Source organism: Notamacropus eugenii, chromosome 5 (assembly GCF_028372415.1).
Source record: "Notamacropus eugenii isolate mMacEug1 chromosome 5, mMacEug1.pri_v2, whole genome shotgun sequence".
Taxonomy (NCBI): domain Eukaryota; kingdom Metazoa; phylum Chordata; class Mammalia; order Diprotodontia; family Macropodidae; genus Notamacropus; species Notamacropus eugenii.
This window is the reverse complement of record NC_092876.1, coordinates 328,472,530-328,496,622: the sequence shown is the minus strand read 5'-3', so window position 1 is coordinate 328,496,622 and position 24,093 is coordinate 328,472,530. Positions and strand designations below refer to the sequence as shown.

General features: G+C 35.1%; 1 protein-coding gene across 10 annotated transcripts in view; it reads right to left on the bottom strand.

The window, feature by feature from the left end:
• PIK3CB (phosphatidylinositol-4,5-bisphosphate 3-kinase catalytic subunit beta) overlaps positions 1-24,093 on the bottom strand; it is a 186,125-nt gene that overhangs the window by 58,660 nt on the left and 103,372 nt on the right. For 9 of the 10 annotated variants that reach the window (XM_072613527.1, XM_072613529.1, XM_072613533.1 and 6 more), the window contains 5 exons: positions 19,111-19,297; positions 9,057-9,282; positions 4,920-5,143; positions 2,768-2,947; positions 621-791 (listed from right to left, as the gene is read on the bottom strand). In XM_072613527.1, coding sequence (XP_072469628.1) covers positions 621-791; positions 2,768-2,947; positions 4,920-5,143; positions 9,057-9,282; positions 19,111-19,281 — 972 coding nt within the window. In that variant the 5' untranslated portion in view covers positions 19,282-19,297. Of the gene's footprint in view, positions 1-620; positions 792-2,767; positions 2,948-3,758; positions 3,784-4,919; positions 5,144-9,056; positions 9,283-19,110; positions 19,298-24,093 lie in introns of those variants that run through there. The other variant, XM_072613536.1, reaches the window with a different exon arrangement.

The following is a 24,093-nucleotide window of genomic DNA, read 5'->3' as shown; positions in this document are numbered from 1 at the left end:
AGAGTGAGAGAGTGTGTGTATGTGCGTGTGTGCGTGCATGCATGTATGTATGTATGTGTGTGTGTGTGTGTGTGTGTGTGTGTGCAAAAGTACCTATGAAATGTCCAAGTTGGAGAGCTGGTAAACAAGAGAAGATCAACCCATTCATTCAAGAACAAAGAGACATGATAGGGGATAAAGTAATACCATCTTACTGGCAGTTTTTCATAGTTGTAGCTGGAATTTAGAACAAGGATCACAAAACTTTTGTGTTCTTAAAGTATAGAATGTATAAACATTTGGTTAAAGAAAGAAGCCAGTAGGACTGAACAATATCAAATATAATTTACATAAGAGATTCTGAAAACATGATATCATTAGCATGTTTGATATATTTAAAAGAGAAATATTTCATAGCCATGGGTAGGTTAAAAATGTTTAAAAGGAAGTCTATCACTTCTAGGACAAAAGCTGAAAACAAAAGCACTATAAACATTAATTAATTATTAATAAGTGACAGTGTTTTGACTCAGTGTTGTAAGAGGAGAAGTGGGGAAGGAAAATACCAAGGACTGCAATGTACAAGGTGAAAGGGCATACACTCTACTTAGAGTCACCTAAGAATGAAGAATTAAACTCACAGAAATTAATCGTGTTTTTTTTGGTGGCAGTGGAAGAGGAAGGTTGGATGAATTTCGATTTATGGCAGCTTCTATGGCAATCATTTCCTGTTCACACATCTTCTTGATATTGCAACATTCAACGAGAGTGAGTTTGGGAAGAGTTCTATTCATGACACAGTTCCGGATATACTGAAATAGCAGAAAAGACAATTACAAAGTGAAAATTTATACTATCCTTTCAACACAGTGCTTCCACAAAAATTTTAAACCAAGAATGAAATTAAGTTAAACTGGAATTTGAAATTTGATTTAATATAGAATATTTTTTAAGAAATCTAGTTGAGAGTGATTACATCCACACAAGAACAATACATTGAAAAATATGACTTTTTTCCTTTGAATATCAATTGAAATTTAAAATGATTCAATCATATCATTGATAATGACAATGATTAAGACAAAAGAATATTCAAGAAATAGCAAGAATACATTTATGACATGAAATTTTTCCAAGATTAGTTAAAGAAAACTCTCACTTTGATTAGTTTACCTGAATTTATTTTCTGGTTTATCATACACTAAGTTGACTTCTAATGTTTCTGATTCTTATTTAGCTATTCTACTAATACATCTTTCTATTATTTAGCCAAAATCGAATGACTTTGATGACTGCTGAATTATAGTTATAATTTGAGGTCTGGAAATGCTATTCTGCCTTCTTTCCCCTACTGTTTTTTCATTATGACATTCTAGAACTTTTATTGCTCCAAAGAGATACTGTTACTATTTTACTGAGTTGTGTAAAGTATCTTCTTTTCCCACTTTGATGATTTGAAAATATAAATTATTTAGGAAACAATAAATAAAAAATAGTAAACTCCTTATTTCATAAAATCTGCTGGGAAAACTGGAAAGCACTCTGACAGAAATTAGACCAGCGGCAGGAACACTGAATGACAGGGTGTTTGATTGTTGTTATCTAAGTATATGGGCTCTTTCATTAAAATTCACTCTTAAGGGAATTATTTTGGTTTTTCCTGGCTGACTGTACCGTACTATGAATGAGAGAATCAGAGAAGACGGATATGAAGTAACCAGACTAACCTCCTAGAGGACCAAAACTAAGACTAACTCTTGGTGTCTCCTGTTGCATTAAGTCTGGTGCCTTACACAAAGTCCAAAGAATGGGCAAGAAAATCAGAAAGATTAATGGAGGGTACAGAAGAGGAATACACTGAAACAAAAATGCCAGCATAATTCTATCACTTTTAGATTAAAATCTCACAAACAGAAGTTGCACTATGTTAATAAGAATATATGTTAATCTGAAAATCTACATTGTTCATGATATGTATGCACACCCTAACAAAATGGTATAAAGAGATAGTATTATTTTTTTAACTCAGAAAAATATGGAAAAATGGAACGATTTAGAAAAATAATATTTTATAGTACTCTTGGCCTTGAATTATCAAAATTTAAGAACTCTGAACAATGTAAGGACCAACTACAACTATGAGGGACTAATGAAAACTCATGATATCCATTTATTAATAGAAATGATAGATACAAGATATGAAGACTAAGACATACATTTCTGAACCAGTCCAATGTAGTAATTCATTTTGTTCAACTATAAATATTTGCTGCAAGAGTTTTGTTTTTCTTTTTTTCTACTTTTCTAAGAGTGGTGGTACCAAGAATAGGGTAAGAGTAGAAAAGAAAAGGAGGAAAGGAAGAAGAGGGGGTAATTAAAGCATCTCTTTTTTAAAAGACGTACAAAAGACAACAGAAAGGACAGAAAGAATTACAGAGAAGTAGTACATACTGGAAAGTTACATATTGGGATTTGTTATGTATTTAAAAGGAAAAGGGCAACTAGGTGGTGAAGTGGGTAGAGCACCAACCCTGGAATCAGGAGAACCTGAGTTCAAATCTAGCTGTGTGATCCTGGGCAAGTCCCTTAATCCTGACTGCCTTAAAAAAATAACCAACAAACAAGAAGCACATAAGAGTCCTGTAGTTTCATATAAAATACTCTTACTATGTTCTACAATGGAGATATAAATGCTCATTTCATTTGCTAGCTATTAAGTTTGTATGTTTAAAAATCATAAATTTTAAAATGTTTAATATTTGATTTTAAATTATAACAATTTACATACCTGAAACTGAATTAATGGGTGATCACCAAATACGTATTCTAATCTCCCACTGACTTGTAGCACATAGTCATAGGGATCAACCTCATCTTCCTTTCTATGGATAGTCAACCGTTTTCGGATTGCCAACTCATTTAGCTTGACAGGATTCATATTAGGAGATACTTGGAAACTAAACACATCCTTTTAAAAAGAGAAATCAACTTATTAAATAACAAAATACTGTACTTACATTGAAATTTTTGGGGGCCACAATACCATTCAAAATTAAATACCCTGAGATTCCAATCATTTTGATGCATTAAGCTGCTACAAAAGAATATCAAGGTTTAACCATTATTTGCTTCTCTGCTTTCAATAGAAAATTATCAGCTCTAATATAGCACTTCCCAACTACAGTTAAAATAATGACTTCCAATTCATAGTGAATTTATAATTGCATAATGTCCAGATTTAAGGAGGCAACAATCTCACTACTCTCAACTCAAAGAATCATATATACACTAATATTTTCAGTTCTAGGTACAACATTATGAACAGAACAAAAATCAGAAGCCAAGATCTGGAAATCATGTCAAACAAAGAACTGATGGCAGGGCTACAAATGTTTACATTAGAGAAGGCTACCTTGAAATACATGATGCGTTATACATGATGGAATAGACAGATATAAGCTGCAAAAAAACCAGAACCAGAATTATTCAGTAAAAATTTCACTAATTTCAGTATCTTAAAAAGCAATTTGCTAACAATTAGAATTGTCCAACACTGTATGGTGAAGTTGAAAATTCATTTAACTAAACACATTTAAGAAAGGCCTAGATGACCATATATAAAGAATACTGTATAGGTATCTCTTACAAGGCATTAGGAAGTTGAATTAGGATTGATCCTAATGCTTCTAATCCAATTAAGATGAGGTAAAAAAAAGAAATTTTATAATGCTATTTAACCAGGAAGACAAATTAGTTTAAAAATAAGGTGTGTAAAATACCTCTTTTAACAGCAGTTTAGGAGAGTAGGTTTCATCTGTATCTTTTTAGAACAAAGAAATCAAAGATTCAAACACTTCCCCCTTATGTTTCTATGTTTTCCATCAAAATTTCCTCCTGTTCAGTATAAATTGAAAAATGATAGAAATTGGAGAACAGCTGAAAAAGTTACTATTTAAAGCACAAGTCCATTTGATGAATTAGGGAAAGTAAGGAGAAGAAATGGAGCAAAGGTTGATTTAAAAGTCAATTTTCAGGCTCCAAAAACTAAAAGTCAAAAGACTTGTTTTTGTTCTGGTCTAAGCATTACCACAACTGGTTTTACTTTTACTTCAGCAATACAACCAATGGCTTACTGTAAAACAGGAACTGCTGAAGTTGTTTTTCTACCATCAGAGAATTGGAAAATCTTTTCTCAAAGCCCCATTTCAAATTTTTTCAACTGTGATATCGACTAGAGCAGGAGGGTTGAGCGGGGGAGAGTAACATCACTCCATTAAGATGCCACTGAACTACTACCACAAGAAAAGGGGTGAAACTATCCTTGACTAGTTGCTCTCCTCTCTCCCAATTTTATTTACATTTATGAATTTTTAATTATCCAACTGTCAAAGTAAAGACTGTCTCTACTTTTATGATGAAAGCGATTCCTGAGAATGCATTATGAAGCAAATTTTCATGAAGAAGACTGAGCATATGTGTAGTTCTTTTGCATTTATGTGTCTGGGCATGTCTGACATCACTGGGAGAAACCATCTAACAGGAAGTAATGAATTTTAAGCATTAAGTACCATGGAATGAGTAAAATGGAAAGTTTAGTCTAATGAAATAAGGAGAGAGAGGAGAGTGCTGTTATACTCTGCTTTATCCTCTACACTTTTTTGTACATTATGTTCCCTCCTTTCAAAAACAATAGGAATACCCTAGGCAAACGTTTGTATAAAGATATGGATCTTGATGGGAAAATCTATTCAACAAAAGTTATTAAATCAATACCTAAAAGTAGCCCAGTTTACAAATGGTCTTGAATTATATTTTCGTCATTTCTTTCATTTGACTTCAATGCTGAGAATTCAATGAATGGTCTATCAGCAATCTACAAGGCTAATACTGGAATCCCAAGTGAAAATGTTAAAAACTGCATTAGAATCATATGAACCCACCTGGCAATTTTCAAAATGGACAGCTACCACAAGATTTCCACCATAAAGTTTATCTTCCAAGTTTTCAGGAATGGAAGGTTCTTGTTCTGGTGGGTAAGTGTGCTTTAACCAATCCATCCAAGACAATCCCACAAGGGACTGGATCTTTTCTTCACTGAACTGGCGCATTTTACTTCGGAACTCATTCACCTCGGGATCTTCCAGGGCATCAAACTCATGGAGACCTAAATGAATTCAAAATAGGATGATCACTTAACTAGCCAATCAAGTAAAAAAGAACTGTATTGTACAATTCGAAGATAAATACACTCATGAAAGTTAACGTGGATGTATGATTATCTCAAAGAAGTAGATACAAAACCAGGGAGAAAAACAAGCACCTATCTTGAAAGGTATCAAGAGCAAATTATTAAAAGTGTTAAATTTACATGGCTAAAAGATAAATTTAAATTTCAGGAAAGAACAGACTTGTATAGCCCAACACTAAGGATCTTTAACACAAAAACAAACTCTTAGGAAGAAATGTTACTTCAATACCTATTTTGAAATGATGAGATGTTAGCATTTACTGAAAACTGTGTATCTCTACTGTTTATAAACTTTAGTTATCAATGTAGAAGTTTCTATCAATAAAGTGTTAGGGCTTGAAAATGTTTCAAGTAATTTATATGTATACTGCTGCTTCAAACAGCAGTAGCCATGCTTAAACACTGAAAATATTAAGTACACAACTGAGTAAGACATTCTACTTTTCTGTATTTAATTAGGAACCACTCCTACTTCAAAGTACTCTAAAGGTTCTTTTAAGTCTGTGATTATTCTAATAAATCATCTCACGAAATATTAATAAATATAATTAACTGAACATTAAAACTTGGATTTGGACAGTGAAACAAAATTTGACTGTGAGGAGGTCCTCTATAATAACATAAGCAATTTGATGATCAATAAACAGATTGCCCTTTGAAAGAATTATCAGAAGCAAACTCTATGTTTTTCTTTCTACATCATTACCCAAATAACCTTCAGCCATAGAATGGGATAAAACACCAGAATGTGTGCCTGAGTCTCTGAGTCTGTGAGTTTGATATTTGAAAACAGGGTTGTGTTTCATTCATTCTATTTTTATTCTCAATACTCTATTAACAACTGATTGAAATACGATCAAGAAATGCAGAGGTGGAAGGGTCATCTGAGAATATTTAGTCTGATTCAGTCATTTGAAAGATTAAAAGTGGAGGCCCACTGAAGGGAAGTAAAATACTCAGGAATTTGTTGATAATTTTGTTGAAAACTTCACCAAGTCTTTTGATTTAGCTTAAAAAGGCTGCTCTTCATATAAAAGGAAGACTCACCAAAAGAGACTTTTTCATACTACCAATACAATCAGAAAACTTGTGAGAAGAGAGATCACTGAATTATATGCTGAGTAATTTTATTTATTAATACCTTTCTTATACATCTACTAGCAAGAGTTGGGTAGAATTATTTTGTAGATTTAAACAGTGCTATTTTAAAAAAACTGTCAAATAGAACCTTTTTCTAGGTTAAAAAAACTACTAATAAGTATTTCTTGACTAAAATTAATATCTACAAGTACACATTTCTTAAACTCTGTAACTGGTATCACAATAAAAGCTTAAGCAAAGGAAATCAAGGCCTTGTTTAACAAAAAACCAAAATAAAAAGATCTCTTTAAAATGATTTATGAAAATGCTTTGATCAAGACTCTCATAGTATATCTCTGCTGGAATATACACAGATATAGATATTACCTCATCATAAAGAAAAATCAGAAACCAGATGATGGATTTAAAATTACACTGAGCATTAAAAAAATGAAATGATCAGGCACATCAACTTTCAGGAAAGCATATTTTTAGACTAGTTAGTTCAGTTGTATCAGTAAAGATTTCATTGTCTTCTTGTGGGTCTAGGCAGAGGCAACAAGCTTGCTCCTAAGTCTTAACAGAAGTTACAGTCTCACCAATTGTTTATTGTTTTACCAGGAAGAATGACCTCATCAGTCCCTAATTGTGTTTATCGCATTACATAATCTGCAACTGTAACTCCTGACTTATTATTTTTTTGAATGAAAGTCCATTCTAAAGTTTACTAAACTGTTTCTTAAATGTATTGTTAATTTCTAAACATGCACATCATAACTTATCCATAAATTGTTTCCTAAATGTACTTGACACATGTATGACTACAAGAAATAAAGCGCTATGGCAAGTAATAAAGAGTTATTAGCAGTCTGGGGGGAGTGGGATTTAAATTTCAGTTCTCAACAGTATTAAGGGCAATTATGAAATTATGTTTTTAACTCTTAGGCCAGAGGGCCTAAACTTAAAGCTAAATAGTACATGCACTATGAAAGCTCAAGTTTAATTTTTCTATGTCTTTAGATGCATGTGCCTGAAGCTATATCAATTGTTGAGGCTCTTAGAAGAATATGCACCAACAGAAAGTTGTGAACAGGAAGCAGATCCTATAGAATCCTTTTAGCTAAGATCTTAAAGTGGATTGGCCGGTCTTCCAAATTCTCCATCACATTTGCGTATTACTCTTTGGCCAGCTTTTCCCAATACTTACAATAAGTCTTTAGGCTACCACCTTATTACAGTGATTCCAAAATACAAAATTATTCTAAAATTCAACTAAGAAACATGCAATTTGAGAGGAAAATCCAATGTGAAATGAACATCCACAATATTCAAAAGTCAAATATAAATGAGCTTTTCATGATCCATTCTAAGATAAAAAACACAGGTCCTCTTCATTACCATGAATAGTCAAAGGGTAACTATGTTTCTCCATTAAGGTACATAAAATGGATGACAGATTCAAATTGACAAAGAAACTTGAGAAAACTTACATATATTGATTCAGAGGGAATTAAGCAGAAACACAAGTACAATCTACACAATAACTTCTGTAATGTAGTGAAAACAACACTAAGTAACAGAATTCTGACAAATTGTAATGGCTAATCTCAGTCCTGAAGAACAAAGGTTGAAACATACCTCCATTTTTCAGTAAAGTGGTAAGAGAGTACAGAGATAGAATGTGATATAGAGTGGCATACATGGCCACTGTGACACTTTTTACTTTTCTTTGTCATGGGAGAGAATTCAATATTGGGAGGGAAGTTAAGGGGAAATAAAAGGGATACATGAAAAATGAAAGACATCAATAAAACTTAAAAATAAAATGGCTTAGAATTAGGTAAGAATTAAATACAATAGTAGCTCTGGGGGGAAAAAAGGGTAAATTTTCTGGGTACTGTGAATATTCTGGTAAGCCATGAAGCAAAACCAAGAAAAATTATTAAAAAGAAAAACAACTTTGAATTAATCTTGTAGTTTTGCATATCACCTTAATATCCAAATATACTTTTAATCCCTTCCTTATTCATTGAACCATTCCTTGTAACGAGAGGGGAAAAAAATCATTAAAACCAAACACATCAATCAAGTCTAACAATATGGGCATCATTACATATTCTATTTTTGCAACTCTTTTTCCAGAAAAAAGTCTGTTGGTCATTAAAAATTAGTTCAGGCTAACACATCCTCTATGCTTCTACTTCAGGTCCATCTCCCACAACATTAGGAACGTTAAGTCTTTTCTCATTTTCAAGGGTTTAAATCACCATACTGCTTTAATATTTAAATCACTATAATGCTCAGAACATGAAGGCTCTTGACCATGCCCACCTCTGCAAGAATAGTCTTTCTCACCCCACTGGTCACTTGAGATATTTACATACAGAAACATACAGAACAAAAAGCTATATGGTATGCTGTGTTTTCATTTGTCAATTACTCTGCCTAGTTAGTCTGCAGAAACTAGAATACAATTTAGCTTTAAAATCAGATCAATATTAGTAAGAATCTTTGGCTGAAAAACAGAGAGCTAAGAAGCTAGTAAAGTGATGATTATTACCTCACAAGAATTGATGCTAAAGGTTCATTCAGAATCACCTGACCTAAAAACAGAAATACCATGCATGCATTTGTGTATGTAATCTACGTGTATGTATATAATGAATACCCTTCTGCATATTTATGATAGCAATTATTTCCCACATAAAAGGAAAACAAACAAAAACCTCAACACTAAAATAAACATTACCTTTTCCTATAAGAATTCCAATTTTGGAGTCTAATTTTTCCCCTGGGTCACAATTTCTTGTCACCACTTTAAGAACTGGAAGAAAAGGTCTGACATCACAGAGTCTTCTTGTTTCATCTTCAAGCTCCTCATAAACAGCAGTTTGGTTTACACATGCAAACATATAAGAGTCAATTTCCATAAGAAGGTTAAACATAGGGTAGCTGTGAGCTTGCTTCCATAGCATCTGCAAATAATAATTAGACAAACATACAGTCAGTTCTACTGTAACACTTGTTTTGAAAATGTAAATTTGTCCCACAACTGATATATAAAGCAACAATTTGAGCATAACTTGAATTCTGAGTTTGCATATGCACAATTTCTTTCCTGCAACATCAAGAGTACAGAAATCTGTACCACTTCACAATAACTCACAAGCTGTGATGCTTCTAAAGCCCATTTCCACAAGCAAACTTCAGGTCTTTTTAAAGGCAAAGTGTCATATTTATTACGTATCTTTTGGTGTAATAAGAGCTGTGATCAGAAATGTTGTCCATACAGTACCCCTTCTACCTAGGTCCCTTCCCCTACTCAGTGCAGCAGCAGTCAGAAGCTTCTGAGTTATTGTAGTACTTATACATTTCTTAATGATTTCCTACATATGAAACTGTGCTACCATTATCAGGTTCCCATCTTTTTTTTATATCACTGACAAAATTTTTTGAGCACTGTGACCTTAATAGTTTTTTCCCATAAGTCCTATAGTTTTGAATTACACAATTTTGCTTTGGGGAGATGCATAAGTCAAGTTTTAGCAAAACTGGCTGTACAACAAAGCAAAAAAAAAATTACATTATCTTTATTTTCAAATTAGGTACATCTTTCATGGTTGGAGGGAGAAGCTAATGCTAGTGATATGGACTAATGATGCTGACAGGGCAAGGAAATGAGAAAGAGATCTTGTCATCTCTTTCAAAATTAGCAATAGCCAATTCCAGAAACCAAGAAAAAGAAACTTGGTTCAGTTCTTTCATAGATGTCTGTTTTAGCCAATTATTCTTCTTCCTCTAACCATGAAAGAATTGATTCCACTAAGACACTGGCTACTGTAACACGCTACCAAAAAAAAGATTCAAATTTTGATTCCGAGATCTCCATCGCATTTGGCTAATTCTTGTCAACAATTTATTTTTAAACTACAACATTTATATATTTTCTCCTGGTTTTTAGATTATGTTCATAGGGTAAGAAGTAGCAAATAAAAAAAGAGAATGACTTAATTTTTCAAGTCATAAGCACCACAATTCAATAAGTAGGCAGTGTGATGTTACAGAAGGGTGCTGGATTTGTAATCCCCATTGGACCAAATGACCTCTAGCCCTCTAGCTCTCTAAGTTTGAAGAACCTGTTGATCCCCAAATAGGCACATCTTATTTAAAAGAAGAAATTATATTATTTTTGGAATCCTTGGCTCCTCTCACCCACTGTCAAATCTTGAATTTCTACTGATACATCTCTTTCATCTGACCTCTCCTATCTACTCACAACTACCACCCTAGCTTGGTTCCATCTCTGATCACTGATCAACCCTTGTGCTACAGTTGCTTGGATTACAGCCTTCTGCTGCTGAATGGAGTTGAAGAAAATCACAAAACTCTGCCAAACAGTCCACTACAAATTTATATAACATTATCTCAATTTGGCCCTTACTGCCGTGAGACCATCCTTTTACATCTCTCTGATATATTCACTTATACCACTTGATACAACAGCTTTTTCCAACCATTATCCTCTCTCCTCAAGCCCCCCACAAAACTGTCCCTTCAGGAGAGGATTTTGCTTCAAACATCACCAAATGTCATTGAGAGCTCCTTCTTCTCCCCTCTTCATCATCTCATGTCATTAAAACCTTTGCCCACCCTATCTTCTCCTTCACTCCCTTTCAGATTATGAGCTAACCTTTCTCCTTGACAAAGGAAACCTCTCTACAGGCATCCCTGATGTCATCCCCTCCTACCTTCCCCAGCAGACTGATCCCTCTACCATACCCACGGTTTCTCTAATCTTCAGTCTTTCCTTGTCTATTGGTTCTTTCCCTGCTACTTACAATAACACCAAAGAACCTCCCATGTCAAACAAAAATACTCGATCTGCCCACCCTGAGATCTGTCATGTCTCTAGTCCCCTACATCTGCCATCACTTCTTCATCTCTCACTCTTTGATCAGATTTCTGATCTCATTAATCAACTGAAATTGTTCCCTCCAAACTTATCAATGAACCATTCATTAATCAACACACCTCATGGCCTTTAATCAATTCTCATCCTTCTTGACCCATTTGCTGCTTTGGATACTGCTGATACTCTCCCTACTTGGATATTTTCCCTTGTCTAAGTTGTTATTCTTTCTCCTGGTTCCCCTACTTGTCAGACCAATTTTTCTCAGTCTCCTTTCCTAGATATTCATCTACTTCACGCCTACTAATTGTGAATCTTTTACCCCTAAAGGGCTGCCATGAGCCCTCTTCTATCCTCTCTAATCAGCTTTGATGGATTCAATGATCATCCTTATGCAGATGACTGATTACCAGCTCTATATATTAAGACTTAAACTCTCTCCTGAACTTCAGTCTCCCATTACCAACTGCCTTTTGGACGATTCAAACTGGATACCCTGTAAAGTTCTCAAACGATATATCAAAAGAGAACTCATTAACTTTCTACCCATACCCTTTCCCCTCTTTAATTTCCTAATGGCAAAGGCTCCCAGTCACTTATACTCACAAACTTAAGTGTCATTTCATACAAAACCCATGTATTCATTATGCTGTCAAATGTTGTTATTTCTGCTTTCACAATATCTTTCCTTTATGTCCTTTTTCCTTCTATTCACACAGTTACCACCCTAGTGTAGGCATTGATTGCTTAATACCTAGACTACTGCATTAGCCTTCTGGTTGATTTCCCTACCTCAAGTCTCTCACTACTCCAACCCAATCTCCATGCAAATGCCAGCATAATCTTCCTGACAATGTGCTTTATCCACTCCAGCGTCTCTCTATTCCCTCTGGGATCAAATATAAAATTCTCTGTTTGGCACGTAAAGGCCTAATCAATTTGGCTCTTCCCGTATTTCCAGACTTCTTACGCTTTACTCTCTTGCAAAACAATACAGTGACACTCTCCTACTTGGAAATGCACTCTATCACCTGATTATGTCTTTTATCCATGCCTGGAATGCTCTCCCTCCTCATTACTGCCTTGTGGATTCTATGACCTACTTCAAGACTCAGCTCAAACCTAATTTCTACAAGAAATCCTTCCTGGTGTTTCTTCCCCAGTGCCCCTTCCTTAGGTATTCTATATGCACACAGTTACTTGTCTCTTCATTAGAATGCCAGATCCTTGAGAGCAGGGACCATGCTTTCACCTTTCTTTCTGGCCTTAGACACTAGTTGTGTAAACCAGGGCAAGTCCATTCACTGATATCTGCTTCAGTTCCCTCAAATGTAAATGAAAATTTGTGAGGACCAAATGAATTAATATGTGCAAAGTTCTAAGCACAATACCTGGCACATAGTAGGTGCTTATTAACAGAAGACTGTTCTATTTCCCTTAGAATGTAGGAAATGTTCAACAAATGCCTGCTTACTGATCTCGGATTTGTTCCGTCCTTTCAATTTCCACTGCCACTATCCTCAACCTAATTATTAACTCATGGCTGAATTGCTACAACAGTCTCCTAACCACTCAAGAAAATTGGCTCTAATATTAATTAATCTTCCTAAGACATTTTATCTATCTTATTGCTCCCCTCAAAAATCTAAAATGAAAACCTGAACATCTATATTTGACATTCTGCAAAGCTATGAGACAGAATTAAATTGTTAGGAATGAGAACGCACAGAGAGCAGAGTAATCATAGACAGGAATTTGAGAAGCACCTACCTTAGATGAGCAGGAAAAGAAAGAAAAGGGTAGTTACAAAAAGAGGAAGAAAACAAAGAGAGAAAGGTATTCCTGAAACAAAAGGAAGAGAGTATATTTCACTAGAGATAAGTCAAATGATATGGAGAACTCAAGGAATATAAAGAATGAAAAAAAAGTCACTAGATTTGACAATCAGGAAGGCACTGGTGCCTTTCACAGAACAGTTACCGTAGAGGAGCAGGGGTAAACCCTAGAGTGGAAAGAATTAAGGGAATATATGGTGAGAAAGGATGGACCTATTTTTAGTTTGCTTAAAAAATGAAAAAAAAATGTCTAGTACCTGCCTTCGTTGGGTAATGGGGAAGATGCAAAGTTATAGAATACCAGAGTCTGTGAAGAATTCATTAAAATCAACAGCAAGTAGCATGTGAAGTATCACATGCTGGGCATGAAAAGGGCATGTTACCCACAAAGAACTGAACAAAGAGGAATACATGTGGAAAAGGGAGGATTCTCACAAAATGAGAAGAGGAATAACAGTGAAGAGTCATATGCTCTTTAACATACACATTGTGTAAGCCCCCTATGGAGGAGTAATAGAAAGTCATGGATGCACAGAAAGAAAAGTAGTAAATGAGTTAAAATCTGTGTTGCTAAAAAGAATACCAACTTCATACAATTGCATAATTATTGTTATCAGAGTAAACATTTTATAGAAGATCCTCGTATAACAGATTATGAACTATGAGTGACCATGGAAATCATCTATTCCAATTCCTTCATTTTATAGATGAGGAAACAGGGCGAGAAAAGTGAAATGTTTTGCCTAGGTCATACAGATAAGCAGAAGGGCCATGATTTAAACCTAGGTTGCATGACTCCAAATCTAGTGTTGGCCATAAACTGGATCTCCAATAAAGTCCACCTCCCCTGATAATCTATATAAAATATAACTTAAAAGTGTTTTGTGGATGTTGCCTCAGACATTGTCCCATTAGATTGTAAGCTCCTTAAGGGCAGAGACTATCATTTGTCTCTTTTTATAGACCCAATGCTTAGCACAGTGCCTGGTGCAAAGTAGACACTTAATAAATGTTGACTGACTGACTGAGGTAAGATGATAGGCAATTCTGAATTTATAAATACAGAAGAAAGGTGCAGTCTAAGTCTGGAACCCTAAAAAAATGACAGTTTTTCCTTTATGACAATCAGTTCAGAATACTGAGATTATGATAGGTCTACATGGATGTCTGCTTTTAAACACAGACATGTAAAAAGGAATGCCTTTCTTTTACAGATATACAAGTACACAGAAATAGTTTCTATTCTCATATGGGGCGGGGGGAGAGAAGGTGTGAGAGGTAATCAGGGTCAAATGACTTGCCCAGGGTCACTTGAAGTGACAAGTGTCTGAGGTCACATTTGAACTCAGATCCTCCTAACTCTAGGTGCTCTATTCACTGCACTACCTACCTGCCCCAGTCTCATAAATATTAAGAGAATTAAGTAACTAGTTAACCTTTTCTTTCCCCTCCTTCCTTTCCCATAACAAAGCAAATTTTGCTCAGCATTACTTGGTCAGAGAGAGGTACTGCTGCGGTTACTTGAAATTCGATTTCTAATAACAACAGCAGTGTGATTAGATGGAGATAAAACAGCACCATTAGTATGACACATGATTAGTTAGTTGGGCTTTTTTGTGGGTGGGCCTAACCTGGAAATCATAGCACTGACAAGAAAATGTACTCCAAAATTCAAATAATTAGCTAATGCAAACTCAATTGGCCACATGACATCACTATGTCATGTAGGACAACATCCTTTTAGAAGTACGTTGAGAAGCAGGAGAGGGTACAAACAAGGACAACTAATTTAGTGAAGTGTCTCAAGATCATGACATTACATCTGGTTAAGAATAGCACTGTGTAGACTGAAGACTAGAAAACTTAAAAAAGAAGATGGAAGCTGTATTCAAATATGCAAATGGCTTTATGAAGAAGAAAGATTACATTAGTCATGCTTGGCTCCAAAGTACAATAAAAGAGAAATGGATGGAAGTTGTAAAGAGGAAAGTGTACATCTGATATAAGTGAAACTCCTTAACAATTAGAGATACATAAAACTGGAAAGGGTTACTTTGGGAGGTAATGAAGCTGTGCTTCATTGGAGGGTTTCAAGCAAAGGCTTGGCTGAGCATGTTGCATAAGAGATCCTTACTCTGGACAGAATTGCTTTTGGGGTTCTTTGCTAGTCTGAAATTCTGTGAAATAGTGCTAGCACCACCCTCTGGTATCAGACTACACCATATAGGACTGCAACTCTGATCTAAAGTATTATGTAAAGTTTTAGGCAGCACAGTTTAGTAAGGAGACTGAAAAGCTCTATGATTTCTAAAAGAATTACACAAAAGCAAGATGAACTACACTGGAGCTCTTTAATCAAAGATGACTGGGTGTCTACTTGTTGGGCATGTTGTTCAACAAAGCAAGAAAATGACTTTAAGACAGTCATTAATTCTGTTTTGCTCAGATTCTCCCTTTTCTTTTCCCTGCTCTACTCATCTTGATAACATAAAGTTTCATAAACTATAAAAATTAATTTTCCATGAAATTTCTCTATTAACTTACATAGAATACCTCATTGTCCTATGATACTAGATAAGTAACATCTTTTTTGAAGTAGCTTACAGTTATCAAAAACATCTTTGTATATATGAATGTAAAGTAAATGAAAGAGGAAAAAGGCCCCCAAACCTGCTTTTGGTTAAAAATAGAGGGAAAAATATGATATTTGAAATGAAATATTTTTGTTACTATGTACTAGAATTTGCAAAAGGCATAATAAACCAAAAAAACCACAAAAAACCCAAAGCATCAACTACCTAGAAATTAATATCCAACATAAACTATTTCATCACCCTTATGAAGCATGCTGGGAAAGCTGGGTGGTGCAGAACCAGCACTGGAGTCAGGAGGACCTGAGTTCAAATCCAGATTCAGACACTTCACATTTATTAGCTGTGTGACCTTGGGCAAATCACCCAACCCTGACTGTCTCACCCCTCAAAAAAAAAAAAATTTAAAAAAAAGAATCAATGCCTTAAAAAAACTATTTAAAGTAACAAAATTTAAGAAATCAGCAGACATTTAGTAATCAAATAATTTGAACATAGAAGAAAACTTCAAGGACAATGCTCACATAGTACTTTGCAGTTCACTGTTCATCATTTCGACAGAAATATAATATCAAATATTTTTATGCAGAAATATTTTGACTGATCTTTTCACTTTTTAGATTCTTTTTCAATTAAAAAGTATTTTTATTACTTTGTCTTTCCCTCTCATTATCTTGAGCAAATTAAAAAAGGAAAAAAAGAAAAATACAGTCCTCAAGTCATAAAATCTCACATTAACCATATCTAAAACAATGTATTATTCTTTCTAAATTTGAAGTTTATCACTTTTCAGGAAGGGCATGTTTTATTTTCATGCTTTTAGATTCATGGCTTATAATTGTGCTGATAAAAATGTTAAAGTTTGTTCCGCATCATTTTTCTCTGTCATGGTATAAATTCTTCAGCTTATTTCACTTTTATCAGCTCAAAGGGTTCTTTCCCAGTTTCCTCTGTAAATGTCCATTTCATCATTTCATCTGGCACACAAACATTCCATTACGTTCAGAAATCACAATTTGTTTAGCTATTCCTTCATGACAGGATGTCTCTACCTTTAGTTAACTATGTATCTACTTTTAATAGACTGTATTAAATGGGTGACTTCTATGTTGTTCTCTCTCCTCCCCTCATTAGAATGCGAGTTCTTTGAGGGTCAGGATAATGTTTTGGCCTTCTTTTGAGTTTGATCAACAGAACACTGAAGATATAAATTAATTTAGGAAGTATGGTCATTTTTATTATATTGGCTTGATCTACCCATGAGTACTTAACATTTCTCCAGTAATCTGGGTCTGTGACTAATCACTTTAAACAAGTTTTAATTGGGATCAGTCAATAGTGGTTATGCCTCCATGTGTGAGATGGCCATTGTTCTAATAAGAATAAAAATGTATTTACTATTTTTTATCTTTACTATTCAATTTCAGCATGGTCAAAATTATGTTGTATTATTTTCTAGTTGTTTCATTTGTATTAGCTTTGTCACTAAATTTCTCAGGGGCTGGGATAATGTAAAACTGAGATATAGTAAACAGAACATTGGTCCTGGAGCCTGAAAACCCATTAAAATCCTAGCTTTGCTAGTGACCACTTCAATAACAGGTAAATCTCTCAACCTGCATGATCTTGTCTCCTCATCTGAAAAATGAGGAGGCTGTCCTAGGTGATCCTAAATGCGACCTCCAGTTCCAAACCCCATGAATTTCTAATTTCCTAATGGTATTAATTATATAACTGAGTAGAGAGCATATTATCTACTAGGTCCTCAATGACAATTTTACTGGAATGAGTATCAGTCTGACATTTATCTATGTAAGGACTTAAAAAAGAAGCATGTAAAAGTTTTCACATTTTCCTCTCATGTTTAATACACTGCTTATAGTCTTCAATTTCAGATATTCTAGTTTTATTCAGTTTTACTTTTATTTACCTTCATTCTCTTTTCTAATCAGTTTTAATACATTAGGTAGAAAATAATGTGATTTTCTTGACATAAAGAACTCCCAAATGAGAAAGATCCTTCTACCAATGGAGATCAGGAACTTCTCTGTAATTTATAGGCTTAAAGGGTGATGAGAGGAATGATTAAATTACTTCTTTAGGGTCACACAGTCAGTATGTGACAGACTGCCCTGCCCTTAAGGTGAGCTCTCCATCTCCCATCCCATAGTATCTTTCATTTAAAAAGCATATTATCACTTGAAATCTCAACGCCACAAAGAATGAATTCGGTTCTGATACTCAACACTTTCTTAACTCAGCCTCAGGCTTGTCTCCCCTCTGAGTGGAGGGCTAGAAGCACTCTATGTCTTCCCAAAGCCTTCCTTTATAATGGGCTCACAATCTTCCTGCTCACTACATTAAATAACATACTCTAGTTTCCCTTCTCCCCTGCTTTTCAGTTTCTTTTTCTGAGTTATTTCCCCCCCCTTTAAACTGTAAGCTCCTTGAAGGCAAGGACTGTCTGTTTTTCTTATTTGTGTCCCCAGAACTTAGTACTGTACCCAACACAGAGGCACTTAATAAATGTTTGTTGAACTGAATTCAATTAAACAATAAGTGAATAGAGCAGAAAGGTCCTAAAATTAGTACCTGGTTGTAGAATTTGGGGACATACCTAATGTGTGAATTTCTTTGTATGAATATGTATTCACAATTGCTATAATGACTTTGGTGAGGTTTGGAAATATTTTTTTCTCCAATTTGAAGAGGGTCAATGGGGTTCAATAAAGTAGCCTAAAAAAATTAAGTAAAAAATAAGAGGATCTGTAATGTCCCGGGCTTTCTGCACTAATTTAAATATCCCATGCTCCTTTTACTTATTTAAATCTCCCGGGCTCCCTACACTAACTTTCCCTCCCTGGGCTTCGCTTGGAATCTTACCTCAAGATCTACGTCTTTGTCGGTCCTCAGGCGTCCCTGGTCCCTCCCGCGGGGGAGGGGAATAACTAGACAGAACACCCGAGTTGGCAGCAGTTCACTCTTTAATTGTTCATTCACTTCCCCGGGGATCCCCGCAATGCTCCAGTATATCTTTAGGCACCCGAGCTCCTCCCATGTTCCTCCCCGTAGGCGGAGCCTACCCTGTTACTGAGGCGGTCCCAGTACCTCGTAGCTTGCTAGACCAGCTAGCATGCCACGTAGGCAGGTTAACACCTCCAGGTGTCTCTACTTTCCATACAGGAGGCCAAGGTCCAGAGCTGGGCCCTAACAAGGATCAACTGAGACAATTTTTTTTTAAAATGCAGAAGGAAGGCCAGAAAATAGCACAGATAAGCGGTTCTGAAAATGACAGGCTAAATATATTATATACTTTAAAAAGAAAAGCAAGCTATGTATAACAGAGATCTACAGTGTCAAGTACAATCCTTTTTGTTCTGCTACGAATATGAAATACTTTCGGGTTTTTTGTTTTTTTTTTTTGTTACAATCAGAATAACTTTTTTTAAATACCATCTGTTAACATACCTGTTTAATATTAGAAATAGTGGCCTCCCGAGGTACTTCCAATTGGATATAGATCCCAGTGGGCAATAAGAAATCCACAGGAATGGAGCCATCTGATGCTATCTGAGAATCCACAGCCCAAATGTCAAGGACGTCTGCCATAGCAGGAGGCATTATAAAACTGAAGCACATTCATAACCAAGGGGCCCTAGGAAAAAACAAGTAAGATTTAGCAAAATTGATTATTAGCCAAATATTCAACTAATATTTGATAAAACATTCAGACAGTTAATGTTAAAAGTTGAAGGGGTTGTGGGAAGATAGGTACATTAGTGCATTGTTGGAGGAGCCATTAATCAGTGAAACCATTTTGGAAAACAAAATGAAATTAAACACATGGCATGACTAAAAAATATTCATACCCTCTGACCCATACATTCCATTAATAGGTTTATACATCAAGGAAGTCATGGATAGGAAGAAAGCTCCCATAAGCAACACTTTTTTGTAACAGCAACGCACTGAAAAAAAAAAAGTAGCTGTCCATCCACTGGGAAATGGCTAAACACACTGCTACTTGAATAAAATGGCAGATTACCGTGCTATAAAAAACAATAAATATGTTGACTACAAAGAATTTTTCTACCTTAACTGATCCATGATGAAGTAAGTAGTCAAGAAAACAATAAACACAAGAACTACAACAATATAAAATGGAAAGAAGCCCCCCACCACTCACACAAAAGTCAAAATTGAATGTAATGACAAAGAACAAGCAAGGCTTCAATGAATAAATTTAAGAAGACATCCCCATCCCACCCTTCAGCAGAAGTAGGAGGTTCAATAAATGTAGTCCACTGGTGTGGAGAGGGAGGAAGGAAGAGAAGTTGGAACTCAAAGTTTAAGGAATGAATGTTGAGAATTGTTTTTGTATGCAACTGAGAAATAAAAAATACAGGTAATGGGGTATAGAAATCTATCTTGCCCTATAAGAAAAGAGAGAAAATGGGGATAAGGGAAGGGAGGGGCATGACAGAAGGGAGAGCAGACTGGGGAAGGGGTAATCAGAAGGCATAATGTTTCGAGTCGGGGAGGGGAGAGATGAGGAGAAAATCTGGAACTCAAAAACTTGTAGAAATGAATGTTGAAAACTAAAAATAAATAAAATGTTTGCTCAAAACAAATAAATAAATAAATGTAGTCCACTATATACATTTTCAGACTTTTACTGACAATTATTGAGAGTTATGCTGATTTGTTAGCTTTTTTAAATCTTTAAAAATATTACATTTTATGGAATAGCTCTCCAAATGGGAGGCATAAAGGAAAGAACACTAGGGAAAATTATGATGATATTAAAAAAGACATCAATAAGAACCTATTAAAAAGACAGAAATAACTTCTTACTTATTCAGTGTCACCAGAGTAAAAATACAAAGTAAGGTAAAGAAATACTATACATAACTTATTAAGTATCAGAAATCAATTTTTAAACTTGTTTGCTGATTTAAATTCAAGGTAAATTTAGGCCCTGACATAACTCCACCAGTAATCTATACTTCATTATGTACTCAATGGTCATCTTACAAGTCAGAAGATAAAAGTTCGAAGGGTCTAACAATTCATATCCTCTAGAGAAAAAGAGGTGTTGATCCTAAGTAGAGGTTATGAGAACTACTTCTCTCTTTCTTTTTCTGTCCTCTGTCATGTAGAACCTTCCCCCTCCTCAGCCCACTTCAAAGACAAAATGACAGTATTTTGTCAAATACTGACAAAATACAGACAAATTAATGTATTTGTTTTCAGTTTTCAACAATTACTTCTATAAGTCTTAAATTTTCTCCCCCTCCCTCCCTGAGATGGCATGCAATCTTATATGAGTTCTACACATACCTTATTAAACACATTTTCACATTAGTCATATTACACAGAAGAATTAAAATGAGTGGGAGAAACCATGAGAAAAACCAAATCAAACCAAAACATAACATAGGAGAAAATAGTCTGCTTCATTCTGCATTCTGATTCCATAGTTCTTTCTCTGGATGTGGATGGCATTTTGCCTCAAGAGTTCTTTGGAATGTTTTAGGTCCTTGCATTGCTGAGAAGGGCTAAGTTTATCAGAAACAGTCCTCCCATGCTGTGGCTGTTACTGTGTATAATGTTCTCCTGGTTCTGCTCATTTCACTAAGCATCAGTTCCTATAAGTCTTTTCAGGCTTTTCTGAAGTCCTCCTGTTCATCATTTCTTATACTACAATAGTACTCCATTACATTTATATACCACAACTTGTTCAGCCATTCATCAGTTGATGGACAACCCCCTGATTTCCAGTTCTTGGCCACCACTAAAAGAGCTGCTATAAATATTTTTGTACATGTGGGACCATTTCCCTTTTTTATGATCTCTTTGGGATACACTCCTAGAAGAGATATTGCTGAATCAAAGGGTATGCACAAAATGACAATATGTTAAGAGTCTATTCTAGCCCCTGATAACTGTCTGCTGCCATCTTAGGTGCAAGACACCCTCCCCCCCAATATATGAAGTATTATAAAAAAAATCCCTGAGTCAATGACAGTGAATTTACTATATCTGTAGTATACTTTAGAGTCTAGAAATTGGCTCAGTAGACTTAAATTATAAATTCAGGCTGGGAACAGACTCAATGGCACATTTGTTTTTTGATGGGTCATAAAGAAACTTAAGGATCTACTGCTCATTTATGTACAGAAAAAAACAAAAAACAAAAAACAAAACCCTGGGCTCTGAATCCAGTCAAACCACAATAGCAGGTAGCTCTATCTCTGTGAATAATCCCAGTAAATTAAAAGGTCAGCCATGGAGAGAGCATGATTCTTCCCATTTCCTGTCTTGACTCTAGCCAGGGGTAGGTATGTCGAAGACTGCTCTTACCAACTCCAACTACTAATTTTCAGTGACAGGGCTTGATTTATTATTTGGTTGATTTCTAGACTTAATAATATGATGGAGATGTTAATACAGATTAAGGTCAAAATTGGGAGCTATATACACTTTTTTTTGGAGCTGGTAGTTAAGCACTTATCAGCACAGATAGCACAGCACAGCACAGCCTCTACCTACTCATCAAAGATCCCCAAACATAGGTCCAAGAATGAAGTTAACTTACTCTCTCACCAATTACAGTTCTAAAACCCATAGGAATGAAGGAAATCCAGTAAAAGATCATTGACATACATCAGAGATGGAGCATATCCTGTATAAAAAGCCACAATTTCATTTTTACTGGTTATTTACAGATGTTCTATCCCACGTAACATTAGTAGGTGCCCAGACAGAGCGGAGAACCCCCTCCCACACACACAGGTATGGATGCAAAACATAGAAGAATTACCTATCTCCAGTCTGCCAGAGGCTTTGGTCAACTGTAAAGAATGATCTCAAAAATCTTACTTGGATATTTCAAGCTTTTAGGTAAGCTCTTTCCTACCTTGGAAACAGATTTAACAAAAAAGCCTCATTCACAGAAGAATTTGCCATTTGTTGTAGAAAATAAAACAGATTGGAGAATTTGGTAAATATTACTTTTCATTTCAAGAAAAATCCTATGAACCCAGAAAATAAATTTACAAAGCCAAGGAAGGAAGGTGAGAAAGGAATGATATTTAGTATTATAATAAATTTTACAAACTGATACCTCAAACCAGCATTGGATTAATAAGTTATATTTATCATTTTTTTTCAACTAAAATTTATAACCTAAATATTTTTTAAATGAGGGGAAAAAACAAACCAGGAAGTTACCTAGTTGAAAAATGTGATTTTCAGATAGTCTTCCTTATTGCTAACTGACTCTCTCTCCCACAACCATATCTAAGAGAAGAGATTTGGGTAGGGGGAGAGACCAGGTATTAAACTTTAACAGAGAATGGAATTTTGCACACAGGAAGAGACCAAAATATATTAACCCGGCAAAATATTAGGGAGTGTCTACTATGTGCAAGGCTTTTTTGTTTTATATACTTTAAAAATCCAGATTCTTAAAGTAGATGTCAGAATAATTTTTAATCACACAAAAATTAAATGCATAAAACATAATTCTTTCACAATTCAGTAGAATGAATGAATGAGAAGCCAGTTAATTCATAAAATCAAAACTGAAAACTGAACACTGAAGGTGATTAGCTAACGCTCTTTTGGTTGTGGCAAAGAACTGGAAAGTAGGGGAGATACCCATCAATTGAGGAAAGGTTAAGAGAGTTATGGCATATGAATGTGATAGAATACCACTGGGCTGAAAGAAATGATAAGGGAGATGGTTTCAGAAAATTCTGGCAAGACTTGTATGAACAAATACGAAGTGAGCAAAGCCAGGAGAATGCTCTTCATGGCAACAACAATATTGTAAACCTAATCAACTCTAAAAGACTTAGTAACCTCCTAACAACACAATGATCTATCACAACTCCAAAGGACTTGATGAAGCATGCCATCTCCCTTAAGATAGAGAATTGATGGACTCAGAGTATAGAAGGAAGCATATTTTTCTCCCTTTTTCTTGCTTTCATCTGTTGTGGGGGAAGGGGGAACATGGCTAATGTGGAAATTTCTTTTGTTTGACTATACACAGTTATAATTGGTTTTGTTTTTCTCACTTCTCAATTGGTCAGGGAGTGGTACAAAAGCGAGAAAATTTGGAACTGGAAAAAAATTAAAAGTATCTGTGTTTTAAAAAGTACCACCACCTTCACAAAGAAAAAGTAATTAGTTAATACCTCAGTCTAGGGAGAACTCATACCATAAATGGGGTAGTGAAATGGTGTAGTAGATAGAGTGCCAGGTCTGAAGTCAGGAAGACTAATCCTCCTAAATTTAAATCTGGCCTCAGACACTTACTAGCTGTGTGACTCTGGGCAAGTCTTTTAACCCTGTTTGTTTCAGTTCCTCATCTGTAAAATGAGCTAAAGAAGGAAATGGCAACCATTCCAGTATCTTTCCCAAGAAAATTCCAAATGAGGTCAC